Source organism: Mesoplodon mirus (genome assembly GCF_964341445.2).
Source record: "Mesoplodon mirus genome assembly, chromosome: 12".
NCBI lineage: Eukaryota > Metazoa > Chordata > Mammalia > Artiodactyla > Ziphiidae > Mesoplodon > Mesoplodon mirus.
Window position 1 is genome coordinate 83,005,930 of NC_138988.1, and position 26,673 is coordinate 83,032,602.

At 55.9% G+C, this 26,673-nt stretch overlaps 3 protein-coding genes and 1 long non-coding RNA gene across 6 annotated transcripts; 2 read left to right on the forward strand and 2 right to left on the reverse strand.

The window, feature by feature from the left end:
• Positions 1-1,970: 1,970 nt before the first annotated feature.
• On the reverse strand, positions 1,971-16,820 carry LOC309812884 (complement C4-A-like). The gene is made up of 41 exons (XM_082637166.1): positions 16,698-16,820; positions 16,355-16,556; positions 15,960-16,152; positions 15,691-15,761; positions 15,518-15,606; positions 15,228-15,310; positions 14,948-15,044; positions 14,672-14,777; positions 14,430-14,562; positions 13,230-13,345; positions 12,942-13,118; positions 12,642-12,824; positions 12,326-12,511; positions 11,996-12,154; positions 11,615-11,741; positions 11,365-11,439; positions 10,887-11,084; positions 10,685-10,796; positions 10,522-10,592; positions 10,116-10,255; positions 9,798-10,007; positions 9,501-9,552; positions 9,310-9,399; positions 8,951-9,160; positions 8,696-8,771; positions 8,371-8,527; positions 8,157-8,270; positions 7,890-8,061; positions 7,439-7,671; positions 7,196-7,363; positions 6,761-6,820; positions 5,830-5,923; positions 5,566-5,752; positions 5,358-5,448; positions 5,150-5,224; positions 3,468-3,570; positions 3,241-3,330; positions 3,060-3,158; positions 2,807-2,890; positions 2,389-2,521; positions 1,971-2,243 (listed from the first exon to the last, which is right to left on the reverse strand). Exons 1-41 carry the CDS (start codon positions 16,760-16,762, stop codon positions 2,102-2,104), a joined length of 5,223 nt encoding a protein of 1,740 aa, XP_082493292.1. The 5' UTR covers positions 16,763-16,820; the 3' UTR covers positions 1,971-2,101.
• Positions 16,821-17,672: 852 nt separating this feature from the next.
• On the reverse strand, positions 17,673-24,159 carry WHR1 (winged helix repair factor 1). Of its 2 annotated transcripts, XM_082638043.1 has the most exons (7): positions 23,929-24,153; positions 23,635-23,771; positions 19,958-20,053; positions 19,527-19,666; positions 18,578-18,675; positions 18,319-18,466; positions 17,673-18,115 (listed from the first exon to the last, which is right to left on the reverse strand). In XM_082638043.1, the coding sequence occupies exons 1-7, from the start codon at positions 24,026-24,028 to the stop codon at positions 18,070-18,072; spliced, it is 765 nt and encodes a 254-aa protein (XP_082494169.1). In that variant the 5' UTR covers positions 24,029-24,153; the 3' UTR covers positions 17,673-18,069. The 2 variants fall into 2 exon arrangements, with proteins under 2 accessions (XP_082494169.1, XP_082494170.1); XM_082638044.1 differs by lacking the exon at positions 19,958-20,053 and having other exon boundaries at positions 23,929-24,159.
• LOC309813301 lies at positions 19,603-23,567 on the forward strand. The gene is made up of 3 exons (XR_014295479.1): positions 19,603-19,690; positions 19,971-20,093; positions 22,317-23,567. It is a non-coding gene; the product is annotated as an uncharacterized lncRNA (long non-coding RNA).
• On the forward strand, positions 24,041-26,644 carry DXO (decapping exoribonuclease). 2 transcript variants are annotated; one of them, XM_082638042.1, is made up of 8 exons: positions 24,041-24,058; positions 24,383-24,529; positions 24,738-25,139; positions 25,303-25,538; positions 25,626-25,845; positions 25,969-26,104; positions 26,253-26,347; positions 26,434-26,644. In XM_082638042.1, exons 3-8 carry the CDS (start codon positions 24,784-24,786, stop codon positions 26,582-26,584), a joined length of 1,194 nt encoding a protein of 397 aa, XP_082494168.1. In that variant the 5' UTR covers positions 24,041-24,058; positions 24,383-24,529; positions 24,738-24,783; the 3' UTR covers positions 26,585-26,644. The 2 variants fall into 2 exon arrangements, with proteins under 2 accessions (XP_082494168.1, XP_082494167.1); XM_082638041.1 differs by lacking the exon at positions 24,041-24,058 and having other exon boundaries at positions 24,294-24,529.
• Positions 26,645-26,673: the final 29 nt, after the last annotated feature.

A 26,673-nucleotide genomic window follows, 5' to 3' on the forward strand; every position in this document is an offset into this window, starting at 1 on the left:
CCTCCCACTCTGCAGTCAAGCTGATTGTGCTCCCAGGTGCAGGCAGAACAGGACTGCCTTCCCGGTTAGAGTCTACAGATTACAGGTTTAGCACCAGGGCAAGTGGGGTTTCCCGGCATGAATGAACATGCTCCCCATAGATTCCAAAGTCCGCAGGAAGGAACTTGGTAGCCACAGCTGGGATCAGGGGTCCAGCCCTATTCTGGGAGCCGTTGCCACAAGGGGTGGGGTCCTAGTGGACCAAGTAGGGCTATCAGGGGCCACTTTTATGGGTGAGGAGGCAGTTGAGGGGCTTAGGAGAGGTCATGCTAAAGAGGGGGGGCAGGGCTCCGTGAGAGGTTGGGGCACCTAGGGGATGGGGTGAGGGCTGGCAGATGACCTGCGGTCCACGCATCCCCCAATTCCCCATCCCTGGCTCTGTGAACCGACCTCAGAGCTTCAACCAGAGCAAGGCTGTGCTACCAGAGAGCCTGAGTCGAGATTCCAGCTGTGCTACCCACTAGCTTGAAGAGTTAACTTCTGGGGGTCCTGATGGAAGAGGCTCAGGCTCAGCCTGGATCCATGCCCAGGACTGGGAAGGAGAAAACATGGGACTTCTGGGATTGGGCGGCAACAGCTGGCACCTTCCTCATAGTTGACAACCATAGCTGACTCTTTGGCTCTCATAGGTGGGTTTATGCCACCACCATGCTGACCAGCTTTTGGGAGAGATCTGATGGGCAATGACCAGGCCATGTAGACAATAGCCCTCGGAAGCCTCGGAAATACTGGGGAAGGTCAGAACTTCTCAAAGTTGCATGGAATAGGAGGGGATCCATTCAAAAGGAGAGTGACCTGGGATGCTGGCATGCCTGTGAATGTCCCTTCATAAACTGACACCATTTACCTTGCCAGCCCCATCTTTTCCACACCACCTCCAAATCCAAATTCCAGACATGATGAATGACACGCAGTGCCCCCGAATGTGCTCTGTCCTGCCCCCAGCCTCTGGGTCTTTTATATGCTTTCTTCTACCTCAAATACCCTCATCTAACCCCTACTCTCTTTGCTTGACTCCTCAGCCTTCAGAATCCCACTTAGATATCACCTCCTCCAGGAAGCCTCCCCTGCCCACTTCTCACATTCCCCCAGACTGGGTCAGATGTCCAACCTGTGTGCCCCATAGGACCATGTAGCTCCCCGACATCACACCTTTCACAGAGGATGGGGGCCTGGCACAGGGCATGGCACAGAGTGAGAGTTCCTGTTGAATTTTGTTGAATGATTTCTGTTGAATGATTGAATGGCAGGCTGCTGAGCTGTCTCAGTTTTCATCAAAACTGATCTCAGCAAATTTCTCTAGATGAATTTCTAGGTCAGTCCTGCAGACCCAAGGGGTGCTGCCAAAGGGGGAGAGCTAGGCAGGCGGGTGGGGAGGGTTGACCCCAGCAGAACAGCAGTTGGCCTTTTGATCAAGACATCATCAGATGTGAGCATTGCACAATTCTGGGAACGTTACCTAATACCGCTGATAAAGGGATCAAGTGTCAAACGGGCTTTCAACAGAGCAGGTCTCAGCTAAAAACAAGACCCCAGAACTGCCAACTGCATGAGGACAGAGTGGGAGACATGTAGCTGGGTAGCTGCTCACGAAGCAGAAGAGCTGAGGTGCTGGCTGAGCACCAGCCCCGCCTGAGGCCACAGTGACAGGCTGCATGGGCGCGGGGAGTGCCCTGCAGGCACAGTGAAAGGGAGGCTCTGGTGTGGACACTGGATCCTCGGAGTGCAGGGTGATCTGCCTGGGGTGCTCACTATGAGGGACTGAGCTCCCAGGGGGTCATCTGGAGGGGGGGGATTCAGGCAGAGCTGGACACTGCAAGGGTCACCCGGGCTCTGAGAGCCTAAGATATGCAAACCCTGGCCTGGGCTCCCCAGACCCTGGAAGGGGCAGTGGGGATGCTGGTCTCAGTCCTGGAGCTACACACTGACACTTTGCTGCCAAAGGCCTTTATTGAGTCCCTGGGGCTGCCTGGGGCTGCGTGCGGGGGTCCGGGCACGGCAGTCATCCAGGCGTGATCTTTCCCTGGCTCTGGCTCCTCCGGGGAAGATGGGAGGGCAGCCCTTACACCTGGCAGCCCTGCGTGCCGTACTCCTGGAAGAAGCTTCTGAGCTGGGCGCAGGCTGCCCGCTGGCGGGTGCTCTGGCACAGGCGCTCCGAGGGCATCTCCTCGATCCAGCTGTTCGAGTCCAGCAGGTACTGGGGGCTGCAGGGGCGAAGGGGCAGGCAGCAGGGGTCAGGAGGATGGTCAGGCGGAAGAGCCCGAGGCACCTGGCTTCTGAGGGGACACAGGATCAGTTCCCTCGTGAGGCATGAGGAGAGCAAGAGACCGAGGGGCCCAGAGAACTCACTCTCCCTTGAGGTCATGCGTGGTCCCGTCCAGACCCATGATCAGATATTCTTTCCCAGGTTCCAAGTGAAGGCGGCAAGAGGCTCGAACCAGGAAGTTTCTGGTCTGACCGGCAGTGGCCTTGACATCCTTGGCTGAGGGGAGAGCGTCCACAAGAGTTGTCAGAGGGGAAGAGAAGGGGTTGGACAGCACTGGGGCCAGGGGCTTTGTGCCGAGCCTCTCATTTGACCCTCACCCCTCCCGATGGGGAGGTGCGGCTGCTTTCCTGTTTATGGATGAGCCCAGAACTTCTAAGAGGCTGAGGGGATTTGAGCTCAGAATGGCTGAATTCTCACTATTCCAGGCACGAAGGCCCCAAAGCCAGAGCTCAGCTCTTCTGTATCCCTCCAGCCCCGCCCACTTATCTGTCTCCTTCTCACTGAAGTGCAGGACTTGGGTGATACTGGTCTCAAAGAGGCGGAAAGCAGCTCTGCTGTCTTCTCGGAGAACCTTAACCTGGAAGCCTGTGGGGGTTTAGGAGAAGGGAGGGAAGTTAGTCAGCCCGAGGCTGAGAGGGCTGTAAGTCAGTGCAGAGCCACAAGGCTGCCCATGGGCCTGAGAGGAGCAGGCACAACCAAAGAGACCCTGAGGATGGGTCAGAGTCAGGGCCGGGGCCCAGGCGGGAAGACTGACCGTAATCCACTCGGGGAAAGTAGCAGGCGAACTTCATCCTGTAACCTTCCATATCCTGCCGCCCCTGCTCCAGGGCCCGGCGCTGTCGAGGGCACTTCCCTGAAGTCAGGGGCCCAGATGAGCGAGTGCAGGCCCCAGCCATACCGTCTTCCCACCCCTGCCCCTGGGCCCTGGGTCTCACCCTCAGCACACTGGCAGACGTCACCAGAGCACAAAGTGGACAAGAGTTTGCTCTTAGTTGGTGCCCCGTAAAACACAGAACATTTGTGCTCTGGAGAAAAAGCAGACCGGGGCGTTAGGGCGCAGGCCTCCCCTCTCTGCTCTCCAGTCCCATGGAGCCGCAGGACTTCCCTGCCACCCTTCCCTGCCACCTATCCCAAACCTCCCGAGTGTCCCCGGTGTGCTCACCCGGGTTGTAGTAGTCATACAGGATGGCGCTGGCTGGCTGCACCAGCCCCACGGCCACGTCCTGCACAGCTCCGAAGCCCACGCACTCCTGGGACATGGGGACCTGGCGTGGGTGGGGGGAGGGCGGAGAGGTCAGGCACCCACCTCTGGGCCCTGCGGGCTGCTCTGATGTATTTCCTTGGCCTGTTCAAGTTCCGGTTGATCTTATCGTCAGTGTCCTTCACAGTTTGTTACCTTCCAGCCTCCGGATTTCTAAAATCTGCTCCCCAAGGTCTCTGGTGACTTCACTGCCCACATGGTGACCTCATCCCAGTCTCCAGAGCCCTGGGCCCCTCTGCAGAGTCTCATATCGTGGACACATTCTCCATGAGACGCTCCCTAAGCTCGGGCTTAGCTTCCGGACCAGCCCTGATTCTGACCTGGTCACTTCTGACATCCCTCTCCCTCCCTCCCAGAAGCGCAGTCCCCAGCCCTGGCCCTCCCCAAACCCTTCAGACTGGCGATTCCCGAACCAAACTTTCAGCCTTACTCTTGCATTGGGATTATTGCAGGATGTATTAAATTCACCACATTCCCTCTGCCTGCTCACCCTCTTGACAGCCTCCCTTCACTGATACAGCTGAGGTCTGCCTTATCTGCCATAACCTGACAGCAGGTGCTCCCACTCGGCCCGTCCTCCACGGCCCAGCCGTTCATGTCCAGGCCCAGCCCCCTCTCTTCATGCCCACACTGGTCCAGTCCAGCCTGGTATACCGCGGGTTTCCCTCCTAAGCTGCATGGTCACCTCCCTGACTTGAAACCCTCCCGGTTCCTCATTTTCCATTGTGTTCAACCAGACTCTTCTGCCTGGCTTCTCAAGCTAATAGGGTCTGTCCCCTCTGCACACACAGGGCAGGGAGGGTCTCCCCTGACCCACAAACACTTGGCTAATGGTATCACAGCATTAACCCGCCTTTTTCACATTTTCTCCAAGACGTTACAGTAAATGTTAAAAAAAACTTTTGAGGGGGGCTTCCCTGGTGGTGCAGTGGTTGAGAGTCCGCCTGCCGATGCAGGGGACACGGGTTCGTGCCCCAGTCCGGGAAGATCCCACATGCCGCGGAGCGGCTGGGCCCGTGAGCCACGGCCGCTGAGCCTGCGCGTCCGGAGCCTGTGCTCCGCAATGGGAGAGGCCACAACAGTGAGAGGCCCGCGTACCGGAAAAAAAGAAAAAAAAAAAAAAAAAACTTTTGAGGGCCGTCAGAGGGTTGATAACTTTGTGTTAGCCAAATAAGGCTGTGGAAAAACAAAAACAACTCGTCTAGGACCAGCATCATTTTAAAAAACAGAATACACTTTAATATCAAAAACAAAACAAACACACAAACCGGGAAGGGAGACAACATCAACAACAAAGCAAAAGCAGCCCCTCACGTTGAGTAAGTTCAGCTTCACAAAAGGCTCACCCCAAGCACTGGCACTGGCCCCCAAGCCACAAGGGGCTCAGCCCCTGCCCGCCGACAGGCAGCAGGGAGCCTCCCCGGCCTCTGCTCCGGCCACTCCTGTCCTGTCTCCCTGCTCACATCACAAGTTCTCTCTAAGCGCACTAGACGCTGATACAGCTGCCTCCTGGGAAACCTCTTAACACGAGCTCAGAAAACCCGGTGCCGTATGTGCCCCCCTCTGTCCCCCTCCTTGCTCACCGAGTCGAAGTACAGCAGGACGTGGGGCCCCTCGGTCTCAAAGTGACTCACGTAACGGTCAGAGAGGGAGGTCAACTGTGGGGAAGGAGAGCTGGTCACAGGGAGGTAGCCCTGGGCCCCCCTGCACTGAGGGGCTCAGCAGCTGGGGTGCTGAGGGGACGGCGCAGGGCTCCCGAGGGCACAGGCGCCTCTGGGTGTCTGGCCACACCTTCTCCAGGTCCGCCCGCAGGGCATGGAATCCACTCAGGAGGGTGATGTCTGCGATGGCCATGCCTGACAGCCCCACCTTGCCATTCTGCCTGTGGAGACACATGCCCTGTCGTCTGGGTCGCCCTGTGTCAGGCTGTAGACACCCAGCCCCAGCCTTGGGCCAGCCCACAGCACCCCACTCACTCAGTGCAGCCCCCACAGCTCACCAGATGCACACGGTGTACTGCACCCTGGATTCCTGCTCTTCAGCCACCTTGGGGGCCTCCCTCCTGCGGCGGCTCCTCCGTCCGTCAAACAGCTGCAGGGGTGTCACGGGCTGGGAATGGGCCCCCGGGTCATCCCTGGCCGGAAGGTCCTCATACTCATAGTCCTCGTAGTCCTCATTGGCTTCCACTGCGCGGGGACAGCACCGTGGCTCAGGCCTGGCACCAGCCCCTCAGGGACCCACGGCCTCTGACCCCAACACTCACTTGTGTACTGGACGTGGCCCACGACCATCACTTCAATCTGAAGATCCTGGCAGGTCGTGTTCTTCACGTCCATGACATTGTAGGTATGAAGGACCTGGCTCAGCAAGGGGTGGGGGGAGGACACGGGACAGTTGGGGCCACAGGCCTCTCTCCAGAGCCACACCGAAGGGCACCTCCCTGGGCCAAGGGATTTGAGGCCTCCAGCCCCTTCTCGTCCCCATCGCGGACCAGTCCAGAAATACGAGTGGGCCCAGGTGTCGGGTTAGACGGTGAGACAGAGTGGGGAGCGGGGACCTGGCCTGGGGGTGAGCACTGTACGTGGTGCACAGAGGACGCTGGAATGGAAAGTTCAGGAAAGGCTTCCGACCGAGGCTTGAAGGAGGAGAATGAGTTTGTCACGTGGGACAAGAAGCAGGGGAAGCACATTCAAGGGCAGGAGACCTGTGTAGACGGGTGGATCTGGCTGGCTGGGGAGGTGGGCAGGGCTGGGGTGAAAGCAGAGGAGGAGGTACTGGGGTCATAAGGAGGGGCTCGGGATGGGGGGGCACTAAGATGGCCCCCAGAGTGGCAGCTGGGCTCCTGCAGGGAAGGGACTCCATCAGCCAGATAAGGGGACCCAGGAGGAAGAAGGAGTTTGGGGCACAACCATGTCTGAGGTGCTGTGGGACACAGGGGCCCAGAGCTCAGGGGAGAGGCTTGGGCTGAGGCATCAGGTGTTCAAGCATCAGCACTGAGGGGGTGAAGGGGACGACACGCACCCAGAGAGGGTGGAGACCAGAGTGAGGGGGACGCGCCCAGGACGGAGCACAGGGAACGCCAACCCAGGTGTCTCTTCCTCCTTCCCCAGCCGTGAGGTCTGCCGGTAGGTCTCCCACTGAACAGCCCGGCTTCACCCTGCCGGGCCCGGGCGGCCAGTGCTGCCAACTCTCACCTTCAAGGTTCCTTTGCTGTTTCCTCCCACCTTCACATTAATCTTGCTGCCCAAGGAAAACTTTTGGAAACAGAAAAGGGAAAGAGATGTCAGAATGGCACCCTGTCGTTCCGACTTATCTCCTCCCTAAAAACAACCCCAACTCCTCTCCCCAGCTCGCTTTTCCAAAACGTTTCACCTTCACCTGCATTATCTCACTGCCATCTCCTAAAAACCCCTGTTGGGTAGACTCTGCATGTTTCATTTTCGGATCAGAAAAATGAAGCGCAGAGGCTAGGTGACTTTCTACAGGTAGCAGAGCCAGTAAGTCTTCCCACAAAGATATCAGAAAGAGGTGCCGTGGGGATTCTGCAGGGCTGGGGGACAGCGGGTGGCTTCTGGTCTGGCCGAGGTAGGCGCAGGTGTCCTGGCAACCCAGGTGAGGGAATGGTTCACCTGCAGCTCCTCCTCCAGCCCCTGAACTTGGTGGTTGGTCAGCTGCAGCACGTGAGACTTGAGTCCACTGCGGCCCATGGAGCTGAGGGTCACGTTGAGCCCCTTCTCCTCAGTGGTGTGGGACGCGATCCAGTACGCAGACAGGGCATCCAGGGCCATCACCGTGTCCTGGGGACGATGGGCCAGGACTCAGGCACTTGGTCTCAGGACCACCCACCCCCAGAGCCCCAGGGCAGCCCCTACCTGGGTGCTGCGGAATCCACCTTGGAAGCTGCCCTGGCGGGTGAGCCAGGATGCAGCCTGGTCGACCAGCTCGCCCTTGCCCTCTCGAAGCAGCAGGTGCAGCAAGCCGTAGGCTGTGGTTTCAATCCACAGGGCCGGGGCCTGGGGCACGGGGTCTGCCGGGCTGTGAGGAGCCAGGGTGGGCGACAGGACGTTGCCCTGAGAACTGGTGACTGAGCCCCAGTACAGGTTATCTGCGAGTGAAAGGAGACCCGCAGTGAACAGGGGGAGGATCTTAGCTGCCTGGCCCTTTGGCGCTCCCCCCATCAGGCTCGCCTGATTCTACCCCAACCATCCCTGCTTATGCTCTGATTCCCTCCGGGCGTCTTCACTCATTCAGTTTCTCCCTTTGGACACACTCAGGGGTCTCAAGGTTCTCCGAGCCCCAGGCTCACCGCCAAGGCCCCCTCACCGCCAGTCTCCTGGGCCATGGCCATGAGGTTGTTGTGGGCAACATCCCGCAGGTCCTCAGGGGCCTCAGTCAGCGACAGGGCGTAGGCTGTGATGGCGGCTGCGTGGGACCCCAGGAGCCCAGAACCTACTTTTTCCCCCAAGAAGGTGTTTGCGCTTGAGATGGAGTTTTCCTAGAAGAAAGTGGGGAGGAAGGTCTGTGGGCTGGACACCTGGATTCCTGAGGAGAAGGGGGATCAGCAAAGGGCACACACGTTGGGTGCCTTACCACTCTCTTCAACTGCTCTGAATTCTTGTCCGGGAAGACGGCCAGCCCATGATGAAGGGCGATGACCACAAAAGCTGTGAGTGCCACAGTCTCATCATGTCCCACTAAGCCCCCCTGGGTGAAGGGGGGAGAAAAGGAGACGTCAACCAGGAGGGGGAGGGGCAGGGAGCGCCTTCCCTCCTGTGCTCTGTGGCCCGGCCTCCCAGCCCTGTACCTGCATGCCCCTGTGAATAACCGGATGGGGGTCGTGGAATGACCCATCAGCCAGCTGCTGCAATAGCAGCCACTTGGCCGTCTCCTGCAGCTTTTCAGGCGAGCCGCCCACCTGTTCCTGGGCCAAACTCAGGGTCTTCAGCACAAAGGCCGTGAGCCTATAGAGGGGAGGAAGGGAGGCCTAGGAGTAGGGACTGGTCCCTGTAGGGGACGTGGCCCCGCTCCCCCAGGCACCTGGTTATTGACTTACCCCCCCATCGCACCGACCTCTGCCCCCACCAGCCCTAGCCCCTCTCCGAAACCCAGAACCTCCCTCCCAAGCTCACCAGGTGCTGCTGTCCCGCTCTAACCAAGCCCCATAGGAACCATCTGGTTTTCGAAACTCCTGGATCCGCGTGTAGCCTTGGAGAGGAGAGGCAGATGCTGAGGTGACGCTGACTCTCCTGCTACTTGTGCTGAGGCCACGCTCCCCATTTCCACTGGGTACCCCCTCCCTTCCCCACTCTAGCCACCTAGGCTGCCCATCTTCCATTAACTGCCCTCTCCTGGCCCCCATTCCTGCTTGCCGCTGCACCCAGAACCTTTCTGGATCAGATCCACAGCGTGGTCCTTCATCTCAGGGGGCAGCATGCTCCACTGCTCTGTCTTGTCCAGGTAGCGGGAAGCAGCCAGTGTTGGAGCCAAGAGGACCATGGTTTGTTCCCCGCAGCCCTGGGGAAGCCTCAGGAGGGAGGCCATGCCTCCCGGTGACAAGGCCCCCTCAGAGCCCAAAGTGTCCAATGGATCTGAGGCTATAAGGGAGGGAGAGGGTTAAGGATCAGAGAGCAGGTCTGGGGGTCCAGGGTCAGAGGGTCATGGAGTCATGCAATCAAACAGGGGTCTGCAGGTTTCACATGAATCCAAGGGTGGCCACTGGGAAGGGACTGGAGGACACTCCCACCTGTGACTCTAACAAAGCTCCTGAAATCTCCATCAGGGATAATATTGGGATCAGAGATGCCAGGAATTTCCAAGGTCCGGCCTCGGGGGTCTGGGGAGATGAGAGAAGTTGGCAGTCTGTCCTGCTGTCCATATCCCCTGCCACCTACAACCCCCTTAGGACACTGATGGCTGGGCGTGGGTGTCACTCACTCAGGGGGTTGAGTTCATAGACAAACTCCTCCCTGTGAATGGCCCCTTCATTCTGTCTCGGAGGAAACATAGCTGTGAGAGATCACACAGGCTACAGCCTGCCCCTCCCAGCGCAGACTCCTCAGGACTTAGAGTTTGAACTTCAGGGACAGAGTTGGATCAGAATTGTAGAAGGTGCAAACAGACCAAAGCACTGAGTTTGGGTGTTGAGGCTCTGGCCTGGCCAGCAGGGAGGGTGCCAGAATGGGGGGTAAATCTGGGAGCCCAGGGACCTAGATTCAGGGGTGTACCATTCACCTCAATTTGTAGAACCTTAGATACTGCGTCCCCCACAGGGAAATCCAAGGATCCTCGAGCCACCACTTTCAGGGACACAGCAGCGGCCGCTATGGGCACCACAGAGAAGCCAATGGGCCGGGCAGAGCCCGCAGGGACCAGCACCTGCTGGGCGAGCCCTCCGCCCCCAGCCAGGCACAGCCCCTCCACTGGGGACACGTGGACGCTCACCTGGGGGCAGGAAAACAGGAAGGGCCAGCCCAGTTAGGCTCCCCACCCTTCACCTGCCCCAGGCCCACCTCCACCAACACCGTGTGCTCAGCCCCCGAGGGGCCTCACGGTCATATCTGTATCCAGGTAGTTGTAGAGGACAGGCCGCAGCTCGAGCTGCTCAAAGCGGCGGACGGAGATGGGCAGGCGGAGGTGCATGTGGAATTCACGGAACACTCGGAGCCGGGCCGGGGTGGCCACACACAAGCCTGATGGAGAGAGGGGGCACATATGAGAGGCCTCGGGGCATCCCAGCCGCGGGGTCCCAGGAGTGAGGGCCAGGAGCTGCCCCAGCTCCCCCCGCCCCCGTCACCCCACCCCCGCCCGCCCCTGCTCTCTGGCCTCGCAGCCCCGGCGCATGGGGTGCAGACTTCTCCAGGTCTCTGCTCCTACTAAGAGCAAAGGACTAAGCAGGGAGCCTGGGTCAAGGGGGCATGGAAGAGGGAGGCCATAGGCCCAGGCAGGGTGACCGCACCTGTGCTTTTGGACAGGCTCACGCCATGGATTTCCCACGTGGTCAGAGAGTCCGGGAGCAGCTGTCTCAATCTGCGTGGTGGGAAAGGTGAGAAGCCCGGTCACACGCTGAGCTGCCCCAGACACAGCCCAGAGACAAGGCCGGGCCCACCACATGCCCTCACTGGGAGAAGTGGTCCACTGCTTCCACTTTCCAAAGCCAGTTCTCAGGGAAGAAGCTGCGCACAGGGATGTCATCCTCGTCGATCAGGTCCTCCTCCTGCAGGAGCTCCTTGGCTAGGGACCACAGTGGAGGGCAATGAGGAGGGGGCCCTTCTGCCCCTCCAGGTGCCCCTGCCAGTCTCCCGGCCCCACTCAGCCCCTCACCTCGAGCAAGGCCCACCTGGCCCCTCACCCGGGCCTTCTTGCGCAGGCCCTCAGCAAACTGGCAGCAGGACAGGAAGGGCTCCCGGCAGGCCGGCTTCTGCACACGGGCCGCCCGCTGCTCACAGGTGCGCGCCATGGGCAGCCGCGTCAGCCCGTCCTGGCAGCAGCGCTTGGCTATGGGGGAAGCGTACTGGCCCACTGCAGGGCCAGGTGAGGGTGGGCACGAGGAAACAAAAACGAGACACACCTCTTTGCCCAGCCTGACCTCTACATACACAAGGACTCACTCTGAGAGACTGGGAACTCAAGAGAGGCCAAAGGAGAGAGCCTCCAGCCCACCCACCTTCGACCCCAGAGCTTGGACCTCTGGCCCCGACACCATATCTTAGCTCTCTCAGGAGCACAGGAGCCAAAAGGCAGACCCGCACCTGACCCTTGGGCCCAAGTGTGGAGAGCTTCACAGGCACCCACAACTCACGCTTCTCATGAACCGCCTTTTGGAAGCTCACGTTTCTCTTTTTCCGGACCTTTGTCTCCTTGGGGCATCTTAGACCTGGTAGAGAGCAGGACTGCAGCCAGCTGTGGGGTGCAGGGCCTCCCACCTCCCCTCCTTGCTCCCCTCGCCCGGCCCAGCCCTGCCCACCCCTCCTCTTCCTGTCTTACCCCCTCAGGCCCCTCCTTCTTCTTCATCTTCCCACCACCCGCTCCCCTTCCTCCTCTGTTCTCACCCTTTCTGACTGGGGTCAGTTGGTCTCCATCTGAAAAGGCCAGACCAGCTGCCTCGAACGCCTGAAGGGCACTGTCCCCACCCCCAGGACCACAGCCAAGGTCATAGCTGTTCATAGCTTCGAAGACCTGGCGAGGAAAGGCAGAGATGTTGCAGAGACAAGAGTGGCTATAAGCACGATTGGCCACTCAGCTGCAGGTGAGAGGGCAGGGTACGGACAAGTACGAGAGACACAGAGGCCACGGGGGCCAAGGCTTCAGGGAGGACTGGGATGAGTCCGTGAGTGAGATCGACCTGCTGGCCCAGGGCCCAGGGCTCAGGGCAGCAGGAGGGTGAGCCATGGTCGGGGGGGGGGAGGATTAGGGAGAGGGGCTTGACAAACCTTGACCATGTCGAGGGGTTTGTGGGACTTGCCGCCCACAGCATACAGAGCCGTGTCCACAGCTCCCAGGGCCACCAGGGCTGGAGAATCTGTTTGCAGGTTGAGCTTTACAGTGTCCCCAGGACGATACTCCTTGCTACCATCCACGTTCAGCTCCAGCTGGCAGAGGCAGGAGGTGGGGGGCAGTCAGAGTGGGGAGAACTTCCTTCGGTCTTGTGCAACTTCAGTGTACCCCAAACTAAATCCATGCCCTGTTTGCAATCACCCTGTCTTCCTCCTCTCTTAACCCCCCTAGCATATACACACACCATCTCTCCCGATGCCAGTTACCTTGCCCTCACAGCCCCCAGCCTGGACGTCCACTCGCAGGGAGTTGGCCACCGGGACGCCCCCATGATAGTAGAAGGCCACAAGGTAGAAGGAGGGCGCCAGGTGATGGTCCACAAACACGGAGACAGAGGTCAGGTCCCTCCTGGGCTCTCGATGTACAGACACGATCTGGCCCCGGGATACGATCTGGGGCGAGAGCAGTGTCTTCTTCACTGCACGTCCTCAGCCCTGAAACCGCTACCCCACCCCAAGGGTTCTTTCCTGCCTGAGACCCTCCTGCACCCCTGTCCTCCTCTGCAACCCAGCTCATGCACACCATGTAGTAGAAGTGAGAGAAGCTCCCACTGATGCCCACGGCTCGCAGGTTTAGGTTAAGAGTGTCCCTGACTTTAGGGGGTCGAGGATCCAGCCTCTCAATGGACAGAAACCCGGATCTTCTGGACAGGGGAGCTTTCACGGTGAGCCTGCTTATGGCAGAGTAGGGGGAGCCTGCAGACACCTGGAGAGAGGGGCAGGGGTGGCAGGGTCAGTGGCAAGGACCCAGGCACCCAGCTTCTCCCCCCAGCCCGGGAACCCCCTCTCCTAGCCCACCCTCTCCCTTGAGGGGGAATTCTACCGAGAGCTGCACTTCTGAGGTGGCCTGAGGGACAATAATGGGAACAACGACTTGGCCACTTTCGTCTGTGTTCTGTTGAAAGTCCTGGTTTTTAGAAGTAGATCCAGAAGACAACTTGGCAGAAACTTTGACGGGAATGCCAGAGGCTGGTGAGCCTGACATGTCACGGACCAGGGCCTAGGTAGGTGGGAGGGGCAGAGGGAAGAGCACAGTCAGTGAGACGCTGTGCCCTCCTGACCACCACCGCCCCTTCCCCCCACTGCTCCTCCTCCCCCTTCCAGAAGAAACCTGCAGCAGGAAGGGGGCCCCAGGCACAAGGTGTCGCTTGGTTTTGCTTAGATCCAAGGAGAAGGGAGATGACACGAAACGCCAGGATGTGAGCTCCGCCTCCTCCAACTCCCCTCCTGCAAGACACAGGGCGGACAGAGGTGGAGACAGAGACCTGGGGAGAGAGGAAAAGTAGAGCTCGGGGTGGGGGGTGGCGTTCAAGTGTTTCCCGCCCACAAGGCTGAACTCTTCAGGGCACAAGATGCCTCCTATCCATCTCTATGTTTACTGAGGCCAACACAGGACACAGCACACAGATGGTGCATAACATGCGTCTGATGGATGGATGATGGATGGGTGGGTGGATGGATGGGTGGATGATGGATGGATGGATGGATGGATGGATGGATGGATGGATGATGGATGGATGGACAGATGGGTGGATGGATGATGGATGGATGGACGGATGGGTGGATGATAGATGGATGGATGGATGGATGGATGGGTGGATGATGGATGGATAGGTGGATGATGGATGGATGGATGGATGGTTGGATGATGGATGGATGGACAGATGGGTGGATGGATGGGTGGATGATGGATGGATGGATGGATGGATGGATGGATGGGTGGATGATGGATGGATGGATGGATGGGTGGATGATTGATGGATGGATGGATGGATGGATGGATGGGTGGATGATGGATGGATGGATGGATGGATGGGTGGATGATGGATGGATGGATGGATGGATGGATGGGTGGATGATGGATGGATGGATGGATGGATGGATGGATGGACGGATGGGTGGATGGATGGGTGGATGATGGATGGATGGATGGATGGATGGGTGGATGATGGATGGATGGATGGATGGATGGATGGATGGATGGGTGGATGATGGATGGATGGGTGGATGATGGATGGATGGTTGGATGATGGATGGATGGACGGATGGGTGGATGGATGGGTGGATGATGGATGGATGGATAGATGGATGGATAGATAGATGGGTGAAAAAAAATACATTGAGATGGGGAAAGCTCCCCCTTCCCCAGAAGCCACCCAGAAATCAGCTGTAGAGAGATAGTCTCCTGGGTTTTTCCTGGCTTTGGGTCTCAGATGAAGGGAAGAAGGGTGGTGTTGGTGCTGGAGAACAGAGGGTCAGCTCAGAGGTCAGACGCGAGGGTCTGGGGTTATAATCAGGGGAAGCCACTCACCTGGAGACTCAATGATCGCTGCTGCAACATAGAGGTGCAGCCCTGGGAGGTCGTTAATATTAATATTAAGCTTCTCCAGCACACCCTGAAACTCAGCCTTTGGGAGGGAAATTCGGCACTGGCCATCTACCAGCTGGGGCAAAGAAGACAGGACAGGGAATGAGACTTGAGTCTCCCACCTCACCTCCTCACCCTCCCTCACTCTCCTCACCTACCCATGCACCCCCCACCCTCCTTCCTACCTTGGTCTGACTCTCCAGCCCGCGAAGGAAAGTCTTTTTACCGTCCTCACCCAGGAGCCCAAAGCGCACATATGCCATCCCCTGCACTGGCTTCCCGTAGATGTACCTGCCACCACAGAGAGATTCGGAGGAGGCTGGGCTGAGGGCTGGAGGAAATAATGGAATAGAGGGAGGAGGCCTGGGGCAAGGGAGGGAAGTGGGGCTCCATAGCATGTTCATACTGAATGGGGAGCCCTGGGAGCAGGGCCCAGCGTGAGGGACCGGAGGGGGAGTTACCTGGCCTGGATGACTACTTGGATTTCACTAAGGAAGTCAGGCGTTGTCAGGATGTAGGGCTTTTCCGGAATGATCTTCACCTCAAAGTTGGGAAGGACTGACCCAGGGCGAATGGAGGGCAGGTCAGACTCTCGTGAAAGGACCCTTTAAAACTCCCCTCCCCTTTGGGCTGTGGCAGCCGCATCGCCCTGCCCCTGCCCTGCAACACCCCCTCCTCTCCTCCCACCCTTTACTCCTTGCAGGAAAGGGGCTGCTTATCCCTTGTGTCTCCAGTTCTCACCATATTTCTTCACCTCAAACTGGGTGCTGCTGTTGGAATCCAGGCTATCTGAGAATCGGGCTGAGATCTTCCAAGTCCCTGGCCTGAGGACAGACAAGGGAGGGACTCAGCCCACTTGTGCAGGAGGCTCACTGAGAGTCAGTGACCCAGGTCCCTAGGAAGAGGACTGCGGGGGTGAACCAGAGGCTCAGGGAGCTCAGGATTGGACCGTGTGTTGGAGGCAGACAGCTGGGGGGAGTGGGAGCTGGGGAGGTGTAGGTGGGGGCGATCTGCAGGAGTGGGGAGCTCACTCTGAGATGTCTGGGATCACAAAGTCATCCTGGAAGATGGAGGAGGGAACATACACCTCCTTCTTCCGCACGCGGAAGCCACGAGAGTTCTGCGATGGGAGTAGAAGGGGTCACGGTCGGAGGTCAGATCAGCAGCCCTCGCCAATCAGGAAGGTCAGAGGTCAGGGACTCACCTCCACCGTGACCGTGAGGGTATCAGTGGACGGACGCATCTTCTGATCCAAAGCAAAGATTCGGTATCGAACTGGAAATGGAGGGCGAGGAGGTGAGCAGGAGGCCATGGGCCAAGGGAGGGTGGGCCCTGAGCCCCTCATCCCTCCCAGGAAACGATGGGGAAGAGAACAAATATTTGCAAAGCAGCCTTCCTGTGGGGCACTTCGGGTTTTCTCACTCAAGGGGCTGGGAAGAAGTGAAAGGCGAGGGCCCTGGGGCTGAGACTCACCCCGCTGGCCAGGGTTATAAACGGGCTGGTCAGTCTGCAGAAAGAGGTGCCCCCGGCGAGAGGAGAAGAACAGGTTGACACCCTGACTGTTTGTCTGTCTGTTTGTTAGCCATGGCGACTGGGCCACCAGCTGGACCTTGGGGGCTCTGTGGAGGAGATGGAGGCGACAGTCCTCCGCACCTTTCATGGAGGTCTGTCAGGAGAGGGAACAGGAGTGGGTCAGAGACAGAGCGGAAGGAGAAAGACAGAGACTGAGATAGAAACAGGGATGACAACTCGGGTGGGAGGGGGGAAGGAAGGGGGGCCAGTGAAAAGACAAAGATGTTTACAAGAAGACAGAGAAGAACAGAGTGGGAGGCGCTGGGCAGCAGCAGGAGGGAGAGGCGGCCAGTTACCGGGAGGTGGAGGAGGATGAAGTCTTTGTCTGAGGTGAGGCTGAAATCCACCTTTGGGGAGCAGAACTCATGAGTTGTTGTGGATGGGTTTCTCAGGAACACGGATCCACTCACTACCTGTCCCGAAGGAGCATCCTGGAGCTGCACCCCGACTGACAGGGGGACCCCTAGGTGAACCACAGAAGGAGAAAACAGGAGCAACCTGGGAAGAAGAGGTGAGGGTCAGCGGCCGGCCTCCCCTCAGGCCCCTCCACCACCACCCCTGAATCAGGTCCCTCTGCGCCTGCTCTCCCCTCGCCAGCCCTGGCCCAGCTCGAGCTCTCCAGCATCCTGTGTCCAGGACCTGGGCTTCTGCAGCGACAAGGCGAAGAAGCCAGATGCCCAGATCAGCCCCCAGAGGAGCCTCATGGCTGGAGGACCCAAGAGGAATCAGACCCGTCTGTCCGCCTGCTCCTTTCTGGTAAACTTAGGGCTTGGAGCAGAGTTGACTCTGGACCTTGCTCCTCCCCCGGCCCAGCTAAACCGGGAAACCACGTGACAACCAAGAACTGCAACTGGCCCCAGGCCCAGTATTGTGAGGGGGGCACCCTGGACACCTGGGTCTCTGAGGGAATCTGAAGAAATCATGGCCCAGAGAGAGACTCAGTCCTTCCCTGTTAACCCCTCTCATCCCAATGCCCTGGGCACCTCCACCTACTGCATGTATCTGGGCGTGTGTATGCATATAGCATATACACACGTACATAGGTGCAGGAGGGCCCCGCGTGGCTCAGCAAGCGGCTGGAGACACGCGGCTCCTTTGTTGGTCCCACCAAACAAGGTACTAAGAGACTTGTGTCTTACTATAACCCCCATAAAAATTGAGCTATGCTAGGGCTTCCCTGGTGGCGCAGTGGTTGAGAGTCCGCCTGCTGATGCAGGGGACGCGGGTTCGTTCCCCGGTCCGGGAAGATCCCACACGCCGCGGAGCGGCTGGGCCCGTGAGCCATGGCCGCTGAGCCTGCACGTCCGGAGCCTGCGTGTCTGGAGCCTGTGCTCTGCAACAGGAGAGGCCACAACAGTGAGAGACCCACGTACAGAAAAAAAAAAAAAAAAATTAAACTACGCTAGGTTTTTGCTTTTTGAAAGCCTCTAACAGAAATTCTGTGGTTTCGGAGATCAGGCACATCCTCAGCATGCCAGAGGGGGAACTGACCTCCGCGTCCCTTTGTAATCTCTGGACAATGAGGCAAAGCTCAGGCCCAACTTTGGCTTTACCTCTACCCCCAAAACGAGGTGCCCGAACACACGTGTCACATTAAACAAAAGACATCCAGAAAATATCACAGGCAGAAGTACTTTATTTGGCAGTTCCAACCCAACATGTAGGGAGAAGAACCCTGTCCTCCTCCGGCAGCCTCACCGGAAACCCCTCCTTCCCACCCCAAGACACAATAATGGCAGCACCTCGCTGCACGAGAGGCAGCAGCCGTGGCCTTGGCACCGTTTCTGGCTCCACTCGCAGGAAAGGGCAGAGGAGCATTGCCCAAACCCCCCCCGGGTCAGAGCCCAGGTAAACAGCAGCAGTCACGTCTGACCCTCTGCAGAGACGCGAGCCCAACACTCATCCTGGCTCCCAAGCCTTCCCAAGGTGACCCTGTCTCAGCCAGGGCAGCCAGCACTCCCGGGCCCCTTGCTCCCCACTCTGGGGAGCTGTGCAACGACGAGCAGAATCCTCATGTCTCTGGCAGGCGGAGGAGGGTTCCAGAAGTGGTGGAGACACTGTGCAAGAGAAAGACGAGGCTGGAGCCAGATACCTAGGCCTAAGGTCTGAGGAGGACTCAGAATCTGGCCGAGGATGTTCTCGGGTTCCAGAGAACGAGAGAGGAGCTGGGCTTTGCTAGTGAATGAAGCACGAGCGGGGAGAAAATCCAACCTTGGGTCATTACGCTGTCATCTGCCAGAGGCTGGGGGGCAAGACTCACCAGTCCACCAGCTGGGCCCCAATGAGGTCATGCACATGGTAAGCGAGGCCGAGTCGCGCCGCAGCAGGTGCCCGCCGGCCCAGGAGCTCTGAAAGGAGTAGCTCCCGGTACTTGGCCTTCCGGACCATGCCGAGTACAGCCTGGCGCCCTGGAGGAGAGGTGGCATGGGAGAGGGGAAAGGTGAGTAAGGCCTGGAGGCCTGAGGAGTCAGCAAAAAGTGTTCTTGAGGGGCTGCGGGCCTGAGCTACAGACAGGATACCTTTAACAAAATATTTGATGAATCTCCCAGCTCCAGGCACGGCTAGCCACCAACTTCCAGCATCTCGGACAGTGAGGACCCCGGCATTCACCAGCTGCCTAAGAAGGGGGAGAGGAGGCGTTGGCTCTGGGAACCCTCTCTCCTCCCACCCACTAATGTTTGGACACTAAGTCTCCAGAAGCCTGGGCACCCAGGCAAAGGGACTGGATGATAGAAGCCCAGCCTGGAGCAGTTCTCTGCTCACACCACGCTGCTCAGTGCCCCGAGCCCTTGCTTGCTCCGTTCTCCTACCTGACTTCCCCCACCCCCAACTCTTTCTTCTCCTGTTATTATTACATGTTCACTAAAACAGCTCCTCCTCTCCGAAGCCCTCCTTGACCACATGCCCTGACACACTCTCAGTCCCACCACCAGGGGAGAAACAGAGGCCTTTCTCCCGAGCTCCTGCCACTACCTACGCACACCTCACCATAGCTCTTCCCACATCTTACCGAAAAAAAGTTTATAAAATGCTTTCATGTATACCATGGGTTACAAAGTAGGAAGCTGGAGCCAGACCCAGCCTCCTGAAACGACATTTTTATTTAGCACTTGCCCGGTTGTTGTTCTTTTGAATGTGAATGCTTTGGGGGCATCACAGCTGCTACCATTCCCTATTCCCTTGGTCTCAGCATGATTCCTATCAGGCATTTATGGCTCCTGCCAGGCCTCTCTCTCTATTTGATTAGCCACCCAGATCTCTTAAATTTTAGTCCAGGGCTCTTTCCAAGGCCCCAGATGGGAGAGGCCTCTTCTCTTGGGGGCGGAGCACAAATTTAGGTCATTTTATTAAAAAGAAGAGTCAGCGTTTTTAACAGGTTCACCAAAAGAAAGAGGACAAGGCTGGATGGGACTGGAGGGAGGTAGGGAGGAGCCAGATGCCTGCTTCTGTTGGTCCCGCAGGTCTCACGTGATTTCTGGGTCCCTGAAGCCAAAGGTCTGTGTCATTTGGTCCTGCTGGAAGCTAAGGTCACTACAGGCTGGAAGTACTGAAGCCAGAAACTTCTGCACTGCGCCAGCGTATGGGCGGCCATCACAAGCCTTGAGGACCTGGAACCAGAAATGAGACACAAGGTCTGGTCCCACCTTCACCCCCCACTGACCTCTATCCCCAAGACAACATTTCTCTTCCTATGTTTTTCCTTCTAATCAGGTCCTTCTACCTCTCATGCTTTTCCTCTTCCTCTTCTTCCTCTCCCTCATACCAATACTTACCAGAGACCTGTGCCCTCTCTGTGAGACGTGAGGTGGGGGACTTGTCTCTCTTCTTTTTATTTCCATTCCGTAATTTCCCTGCACCCCCTCCCCTGGCCCCCATGACACACACACAGTCACACGCACTCTGGTCCTATAGTCCTCAGTGAAGATGATTCCTTGGGCGTCCAAGTCGAAGCCTAGTTGGATGATTCTGATCTCCCCCTGCTCTTGAAGCGCCTTCTGTCTCCACAGAGATGACAAGGAAAAGAAGGGTGTCAGGGTAAGATGCTCTGCTATACTCTGGACACTTCTGTGCAGGGAGATTTTGTTGGCAAGTATTGGGGAGTTTTTTCTCTAAAAAACTAAGGAAACATTATGGGGGGAGAGAATCAAGTGGATCACCAAATAGTCTCTTCCAATTAGTCTTTCACCCACCCACCTTATCAGTTATCTGTTAAACAATCAATGCATATTTTCTAAGACCAATCATAGGCAGACACTAAGATAAAATAGTGATTAAGACATGGGCCCTGCCCTCAAGGATTAACAGTCTAGATTTTGGGTGGAGAAGGTGGAGAGGAATATGGGATAAAATGTTTAAAACAAATAAAAATAAACCAGGACCTGTGTTTCTAGGAATATAGCAAGACTAACTCACCCACTGAAAATTAAGTAAAATGCTGCATAAAATATTATGTCAAAATTGTTTAAGCATTAAAGAGTTCACAAGGTCATAAGGAATTACCAGACTAATATAATATCTAAGTGAAAACAAGAACTCATAGAAGTAATTGGGGGACTTCCCTGGTGGCACGGTGGTTAAGAATCTGCCTGCCAATGCAGGGGACACGTGTTCGAGCCCTGGTCTGGGAAGATCCCACATGCTGCGGAGCAACTAAGCCCGTACACCACAACTACCGAGCCTGCACTCTAGAGCCCTCGAGCCACAACTACTGAAGCCTGCGTGCCTAGAGCCCGTGCTCCACAACAAGGGAAGCCACCGCAATGAGAAGTCCACAATGAAGAGTAGCCCCCTCTCGCAGCAACTAGAGAAAGCCCGCACGCAGCAACGAAGACCCAACGCAGCCAAAAATAAATAAATAAACAAAATTAAAAAAGAAAAGAGATAATAAGGTATGGGAAATATTTGAAGAGCCAATAACAAAACCACAATCACAAAAGTACATTAATCCAACTCGTATAAACTCATAGAATAGACGAAATAGTCATCAGTGAGGAAATGCAAGATTTCAATAATTTTAGTTACTAAGAAATTAGGAACTGAATAATGCACATTCTTTTCAAATACATAGAATATTTAGCAAAACTGACCATATAGCACAAAGCACGTCTCAATAAGCTTCAAATGACTGCAATCATACCGTGTACGTTCTCTGGCCATAATGTCATTTATGCCAGAAATCATTAACAACAAGGTAATTAGAAAATGTTTCGGAAGTAAGACAGACATTTCTAATCAACCCAGTAAGTCAAAGAAAAAAGTCACAAAGGAAATTAGAAGATATTTTGAAATGAATGATAATGAAAACATATACCAAAACTTGACAGATGATATAGATATATTTCAGTACTTAGGGGGAAACTACAGCCTGACATGCATCTATTAGAAAAGAATAGAGGATAAAAATTAATGGGGAAAAAAAGTAAAATAAACCCAACAGTAGAAGGGAAACATAAATGAGATGGAAAACATGCATGCAAGAGAAAGCAACAAAGCTAAACGATAATTCTTTGAAAGACTATTAAAACTGATAAACCCTGGTGAGACTGACCAAGAAAAAAGGGGGAAAGGGGAACCTAGAAAAAGCAGATAACCAATATAAAGAATGAAAAAAGGATCATCACTCAAGATTCTACAGACGATAAAATGAGATTACAAACTTTATGCCAATAAATTTGAAAATTTAGATGAAATTGACAAATTCTTAAAAAATACGATTTCTTCCATAAAATGGGATATATTCATAAAATGGAAATCTATGAAAATGAATTAACTATAACTACATGTAACAACTTGGATGAATCTCAAAAATATTCATCTAATGAAACAAGATGTAAATAAATATATATGGTATGATTTTGTTTATATCAAATTCAAAAGTAGGTAACTAAGCTATATTGTTTATGGATAAACATATAGATGGTATAAGGAAAACCAAGGGAATGATTATCATACCAGTCAAGTATGTCACCTCCCAGGGACTTAAGACATTTTGATCAGAGAACGATGTATGTGGGTTGCTGGCTGTGTTGTACAGTCTGACTTGGGTGATGGTTAAGTGGGTATTTGCTTTATAAACATTCTTTAAATTGTGTGTGTTTATATTTTCTTTTGTGCAATTTTAAAGCTTTTCTAAAATTTAAGCTAACACCAATAGGTTAAAAACAACAAATACTCTATAAGGAGTGGTTCTGACTTGCTTCCTTTAGAGACTGGAGCTAGTCTCCATCTTCCTTTTCTTCTCTTCTTTCTTCCTGACAGGTTGCCAAGTGCTAAATCCAACTGGATATTATTTTACTTGACCTCATCACAGACCACCGCCTTGAATCACAGGTTCTAACACTGCCACTGAACCTCAAATTTTAAGGCACATTAAGAATCACTTGGGGCAGTAGCTTTAAAATGTAGATTCCAAGGCCCTACCTCAAGAAATCTTAATTCATTCGCACTGAGAGAGCCCCAGGAACCTGTAGTTTTGAATAAGCAGTCCAGGTAATTTGGTACATGTGGAACTCAGGACATACTTTGAGAAACACTGCCTTAAATGCTGGTATCTCCCAGCATTGGGAATCTGGCTCTATTATCTGTCACTGCAAACCTGGGGTCCTTAACCTTTGGCCTCAGAGGATCTGTGAAACAATCCCCTGCCCCCCAAATTGTACATATGCCATATATACATATATATATATATATATATATATATATATATATATATATGGCATATATGCATTTTTCTGGAGAGAGAGCCATAGCTTTCATTATCTCCTGAAGTTTGTGAAAAGGTTAAAAACTGCTCCTCTCCTCCCTCTTCCTACCAATCTCACCCACATCCACAGACTGAACTACTACTCACATCTCGATGACTTCCAGTTCTGTATCAGTGGCCCAGAATTCTCCAAACCCTCACCCAACTGTCTACTGCACAGTTGCCTTTGGATTCCCCACAAGCACCTCCAACTCAACTTGGGCAAAATCAAACACATCATCTGCCCCCAACAATTCAATGTTCTCCTACTCTATTCACTCCACCAACTACTCAGTCATCCAGAAAATCCGAAAGTTATTCTGGATTCCTCCCTCTTCCCACTCTCCGCATTCCTCACCCATCCTCTCCCTCCCTATACACTGCCTTAATTTAGGCCTTCAACTGTTCTCAGCTGCAATATCTTCCTAAATGATCTCCCCACCTCATCTCACTGCTTCCAATCCATGCAAAACACCGTTCTCTCTCCTGTTAAACATTCTCTACCAGCTCACCGCCTTCAATGGAAGATGGAAATACTGATGTACAAGGCCTGGCCTAATCTGACGTCTGCCTGCATTCCTAGCGCTGTAGGCTCGAACCACGCCCGGTGACTCAGTATCCCCAAAAGCTTCGCTCTTCCACCTTCATGATTTGGCATGCTCTCTGTAGCATCCTCCTTGGCACCGCAGTGCCTGGCACAATGCCTGGCCCAGAAAGACCCAACGTTTGCTGAATGGCAGAAGAGCTGGTGGACCGAGTGAGTGATGGGGAGAACCTCGTAAGTGCCCGCAAGGCACGGAAGCGCTTTCGGTCGGTCGCTCTGACGCCCCTCACCAGCTGCCGGTCAGCCACCGTCCGGTCGGGCACTAGGCTGTACACCTGGCTCCTCAGCGCGATGGGCGGTAGCGCATCCTCAAACAGGACTCGCGGGAACAGCCGCACTAGCTCTGCAACTGCCGCGCGCGCAGACCCTGGGAGGAGAGACCGGGTCACTGAGACGTGAGCGGGGGCGGGAAGAAGCGGGGGTACGACTCTCGGGGTGCTGTTGTCCCAACATACAGGGTTACCAGAGGCGAGGCCGCTCCCAGCTGGGGGTCTTTAGCCGCGCCCCGGGGTTGCCATAGTTACCTGACTCTCCCCGCAAAGGATCTGCCTCTGCATCCCCTCCTTCCCGCCGCCTCTTCTGTCCGAAGGCCTCCGGGACCAGGCGATGCCTCTTCCGGCTCATATCCCGGGATCCTGTGGCTGCGGGGAAGAGGTAGATAGATATTGAAGGAAGAGAACACGAAAATAGTCATCCGGCGCAGAGCAGTGACGCACGGGCTCCCTGGGCGTCCCTCCTTAGAGACCAGTCAGCCCGGTCTTAGTAGGCCGACGTGGTGACGAAAGGGGCGTCAACTTGTCATCCCTTTGGCCCTTGCTGGGAGGGGCGGTGCCAATGCATATACAAGCGCCACCCTCATTGGCTGAGGCCCCACGTCCGCTGCTGATTGGCTTCCTCTGAGAGCCTCACGTTCGGGGAGGCCTGGGAGGTGCGGAGGGGCCCCGGTGGCCTCGCTGTGATCTCCCTCCTGGTGTAAAGCGCACAGGCCCACTGTCGCTGAGTGATGGCGTCATCGAGAGCGGGGGTCGGGATCGGACTACCTTTGCGTCCCTCTTCGACATGTGACGTACCTGCCATGACGTCATAGCTCTGTGAAGGTGGAAGTCGAGGTTGGCGGGATTTGAGGTAACCAGATCCTTGATCTGAGCCCAAACATCCTTCCTAACCTCACTGCGTTTGGAGGAACTGGGGCTGGGGGTATAGGTCAAGGGAAAAGGTGTGATGTGCACCTGGCCATGGTTCTGTTTGAGGACATGGGGCCTGCATGTTTCAAAGCCAGAGCCTGGCCATCAGGAGGCTCGCTTAGTCCTGACTAGAAGTCTCTCTTCTCCAGCCCTTCTCTTTAAAAAGGGAACTTCCCCGTCGTCTCTCGGGACCTCATGGAGTCCAGAGGGACCAAGAGAGGAGCCGGAAAGACAGAGGTAGCTGAGCCTTGGAACAAGCTCCTCCTCCCAGCACGCTCACTGCCCACAGACCCTTCCCTCTATGCTGGACCATTTCCTTTCTACCGGCGCCCTTCTGAAATGGGCTGCTTTTCCCTGGATGCACAGCGCCAGTACCATGGAGATGCTCGAGCCTTGCGCTACTACTGCCCACCTCCCACTAATGGTCAAAGCCCCAACTTTGACCTCAGAGACGGATACCCTGATCGATACCGGCCCCGGGATGAGGAGGTCCAAGAGAGGCTGGACCACCTGCTATGCTGGGTCCTGGAGCACCGAGGCCGGCTAGAGGGGTGAGCAAAGCATAGCACACAAGTAGCTCTAGAGACCTACACCTACCCTCTAAAATTGGGAGAGCCAAAGCGGGAGTGGGGTCAGCCCTTATGCTATTCTTTGGGGGAGCCATGTGCGCCAATGCTTGTGTCAGATCTTCAGCCCTTAACTCCTCCCTCTCAGGGGTCCAGGCTGGCTGGCAGGGGCCATAGTGACGTGGCGGGGGCACCTGACAAAGTTGCTGACGACACCATATGAGCGGCAGGAAGGCTGGCAGCTGGCAGCCTCCCGGTTCCAGGGGACACTGTACTTGAGTGAGGTAGAGACGCCGGCTGCTCGGGTTCAGAGGCTTACCCGGCCACCCCTCCTCCAGGAGCTTATGTACATGGGGTACAAGTTCGAGCAGTACATGTGTGCAGGTGAGAATTGCCCCCAGCTCTGTGGCCCACTCCCCCTTCCCCAGAGACTGAGACTCCAGCCCTGCTGCTGTTTCTCCCCTTGTGCAGACAAACCTGGAGGCTCCACAGATCCTTCTGGGGAGGTCAACACCAACGTGGCCTTCTGCTCTGTGCTACGCAGCCGCCTGGGAAACCATCCTCTGCTCTTCTCCGGGGAGGTAGACTGCATAGACCCCCAGGCCCCAACCACACAGCCCCCCACCTGCTATGTGGAGCTCAAGACCTCCAAGGAGATGCACAGCCCTGGCCAACGGAAGAGCTTCTACAGGTTCAGGATGCGGGTGGGCAGGTTGAGAGCCTAGGATTGACAGCTGGGAAAGGGACTTGGGGGAAGAGGAGGAGGCTGGAGGGTGGTGGAGGGGTCCCACTGACCCCTTGCCTTTCCTGACAGACGGAAGCTCCTGAAATGGTGGGCTCAGTCATTCCTTCCAGGGGTCCCAAATGTTGTTGCTGGCTTCCGTAACCCAGAGGGTTTTGTCTGTTCCCTCAAGACCTTTCGTACCATGGAGATGTTTGAATACGTCAGGGTAAGGCAATGGTGTCACATCCCCCACCTGTTTCCCGCCCCTGTGCCAAGACCACAGGTCCAGTGTCCAGGGACCTGTAGTCCACCTTCCCCTTCTCCCACCCTCGCCCTCACTGCCAGTCTTCTGCCTCCTCCTGGGCTTTCTCCAGAATGACCGTGATGGCTGGAATCCCTCCGTGTGCATGAACTTCTGTGCAGCCTTCCTTAGCTTTGCCCAGAACACAGTTGTCCAGGATGACCCCAGGTGAGGCATTCAGCTCTGCCCCTCCCCCCTGGGTCCCAGAAGCTCGGCCTCCAGCCCTCAACTCGGGACTCCCATCTGCCCCGCAGGCTCGTCTACCTCTTCTCCTGGGAGCCTGGCAGCCCAGTCACAGTGTCTGAACACCGAGATGCACCCCATGCCTTCCTGCCTACGTGGTACGTGGAAGCCATGACCCAGGACCTCCTGTCACCCCCCAAGACACCCTCCCCCAAGGACTGATGCTTCGCAGGGGCTGGTCCTGTTTCTGTGTGCACAGATAAAGGCCTATTTCTAGGTGGTTCTCCCTGCTGTCTTTTGAGCTGTCATCC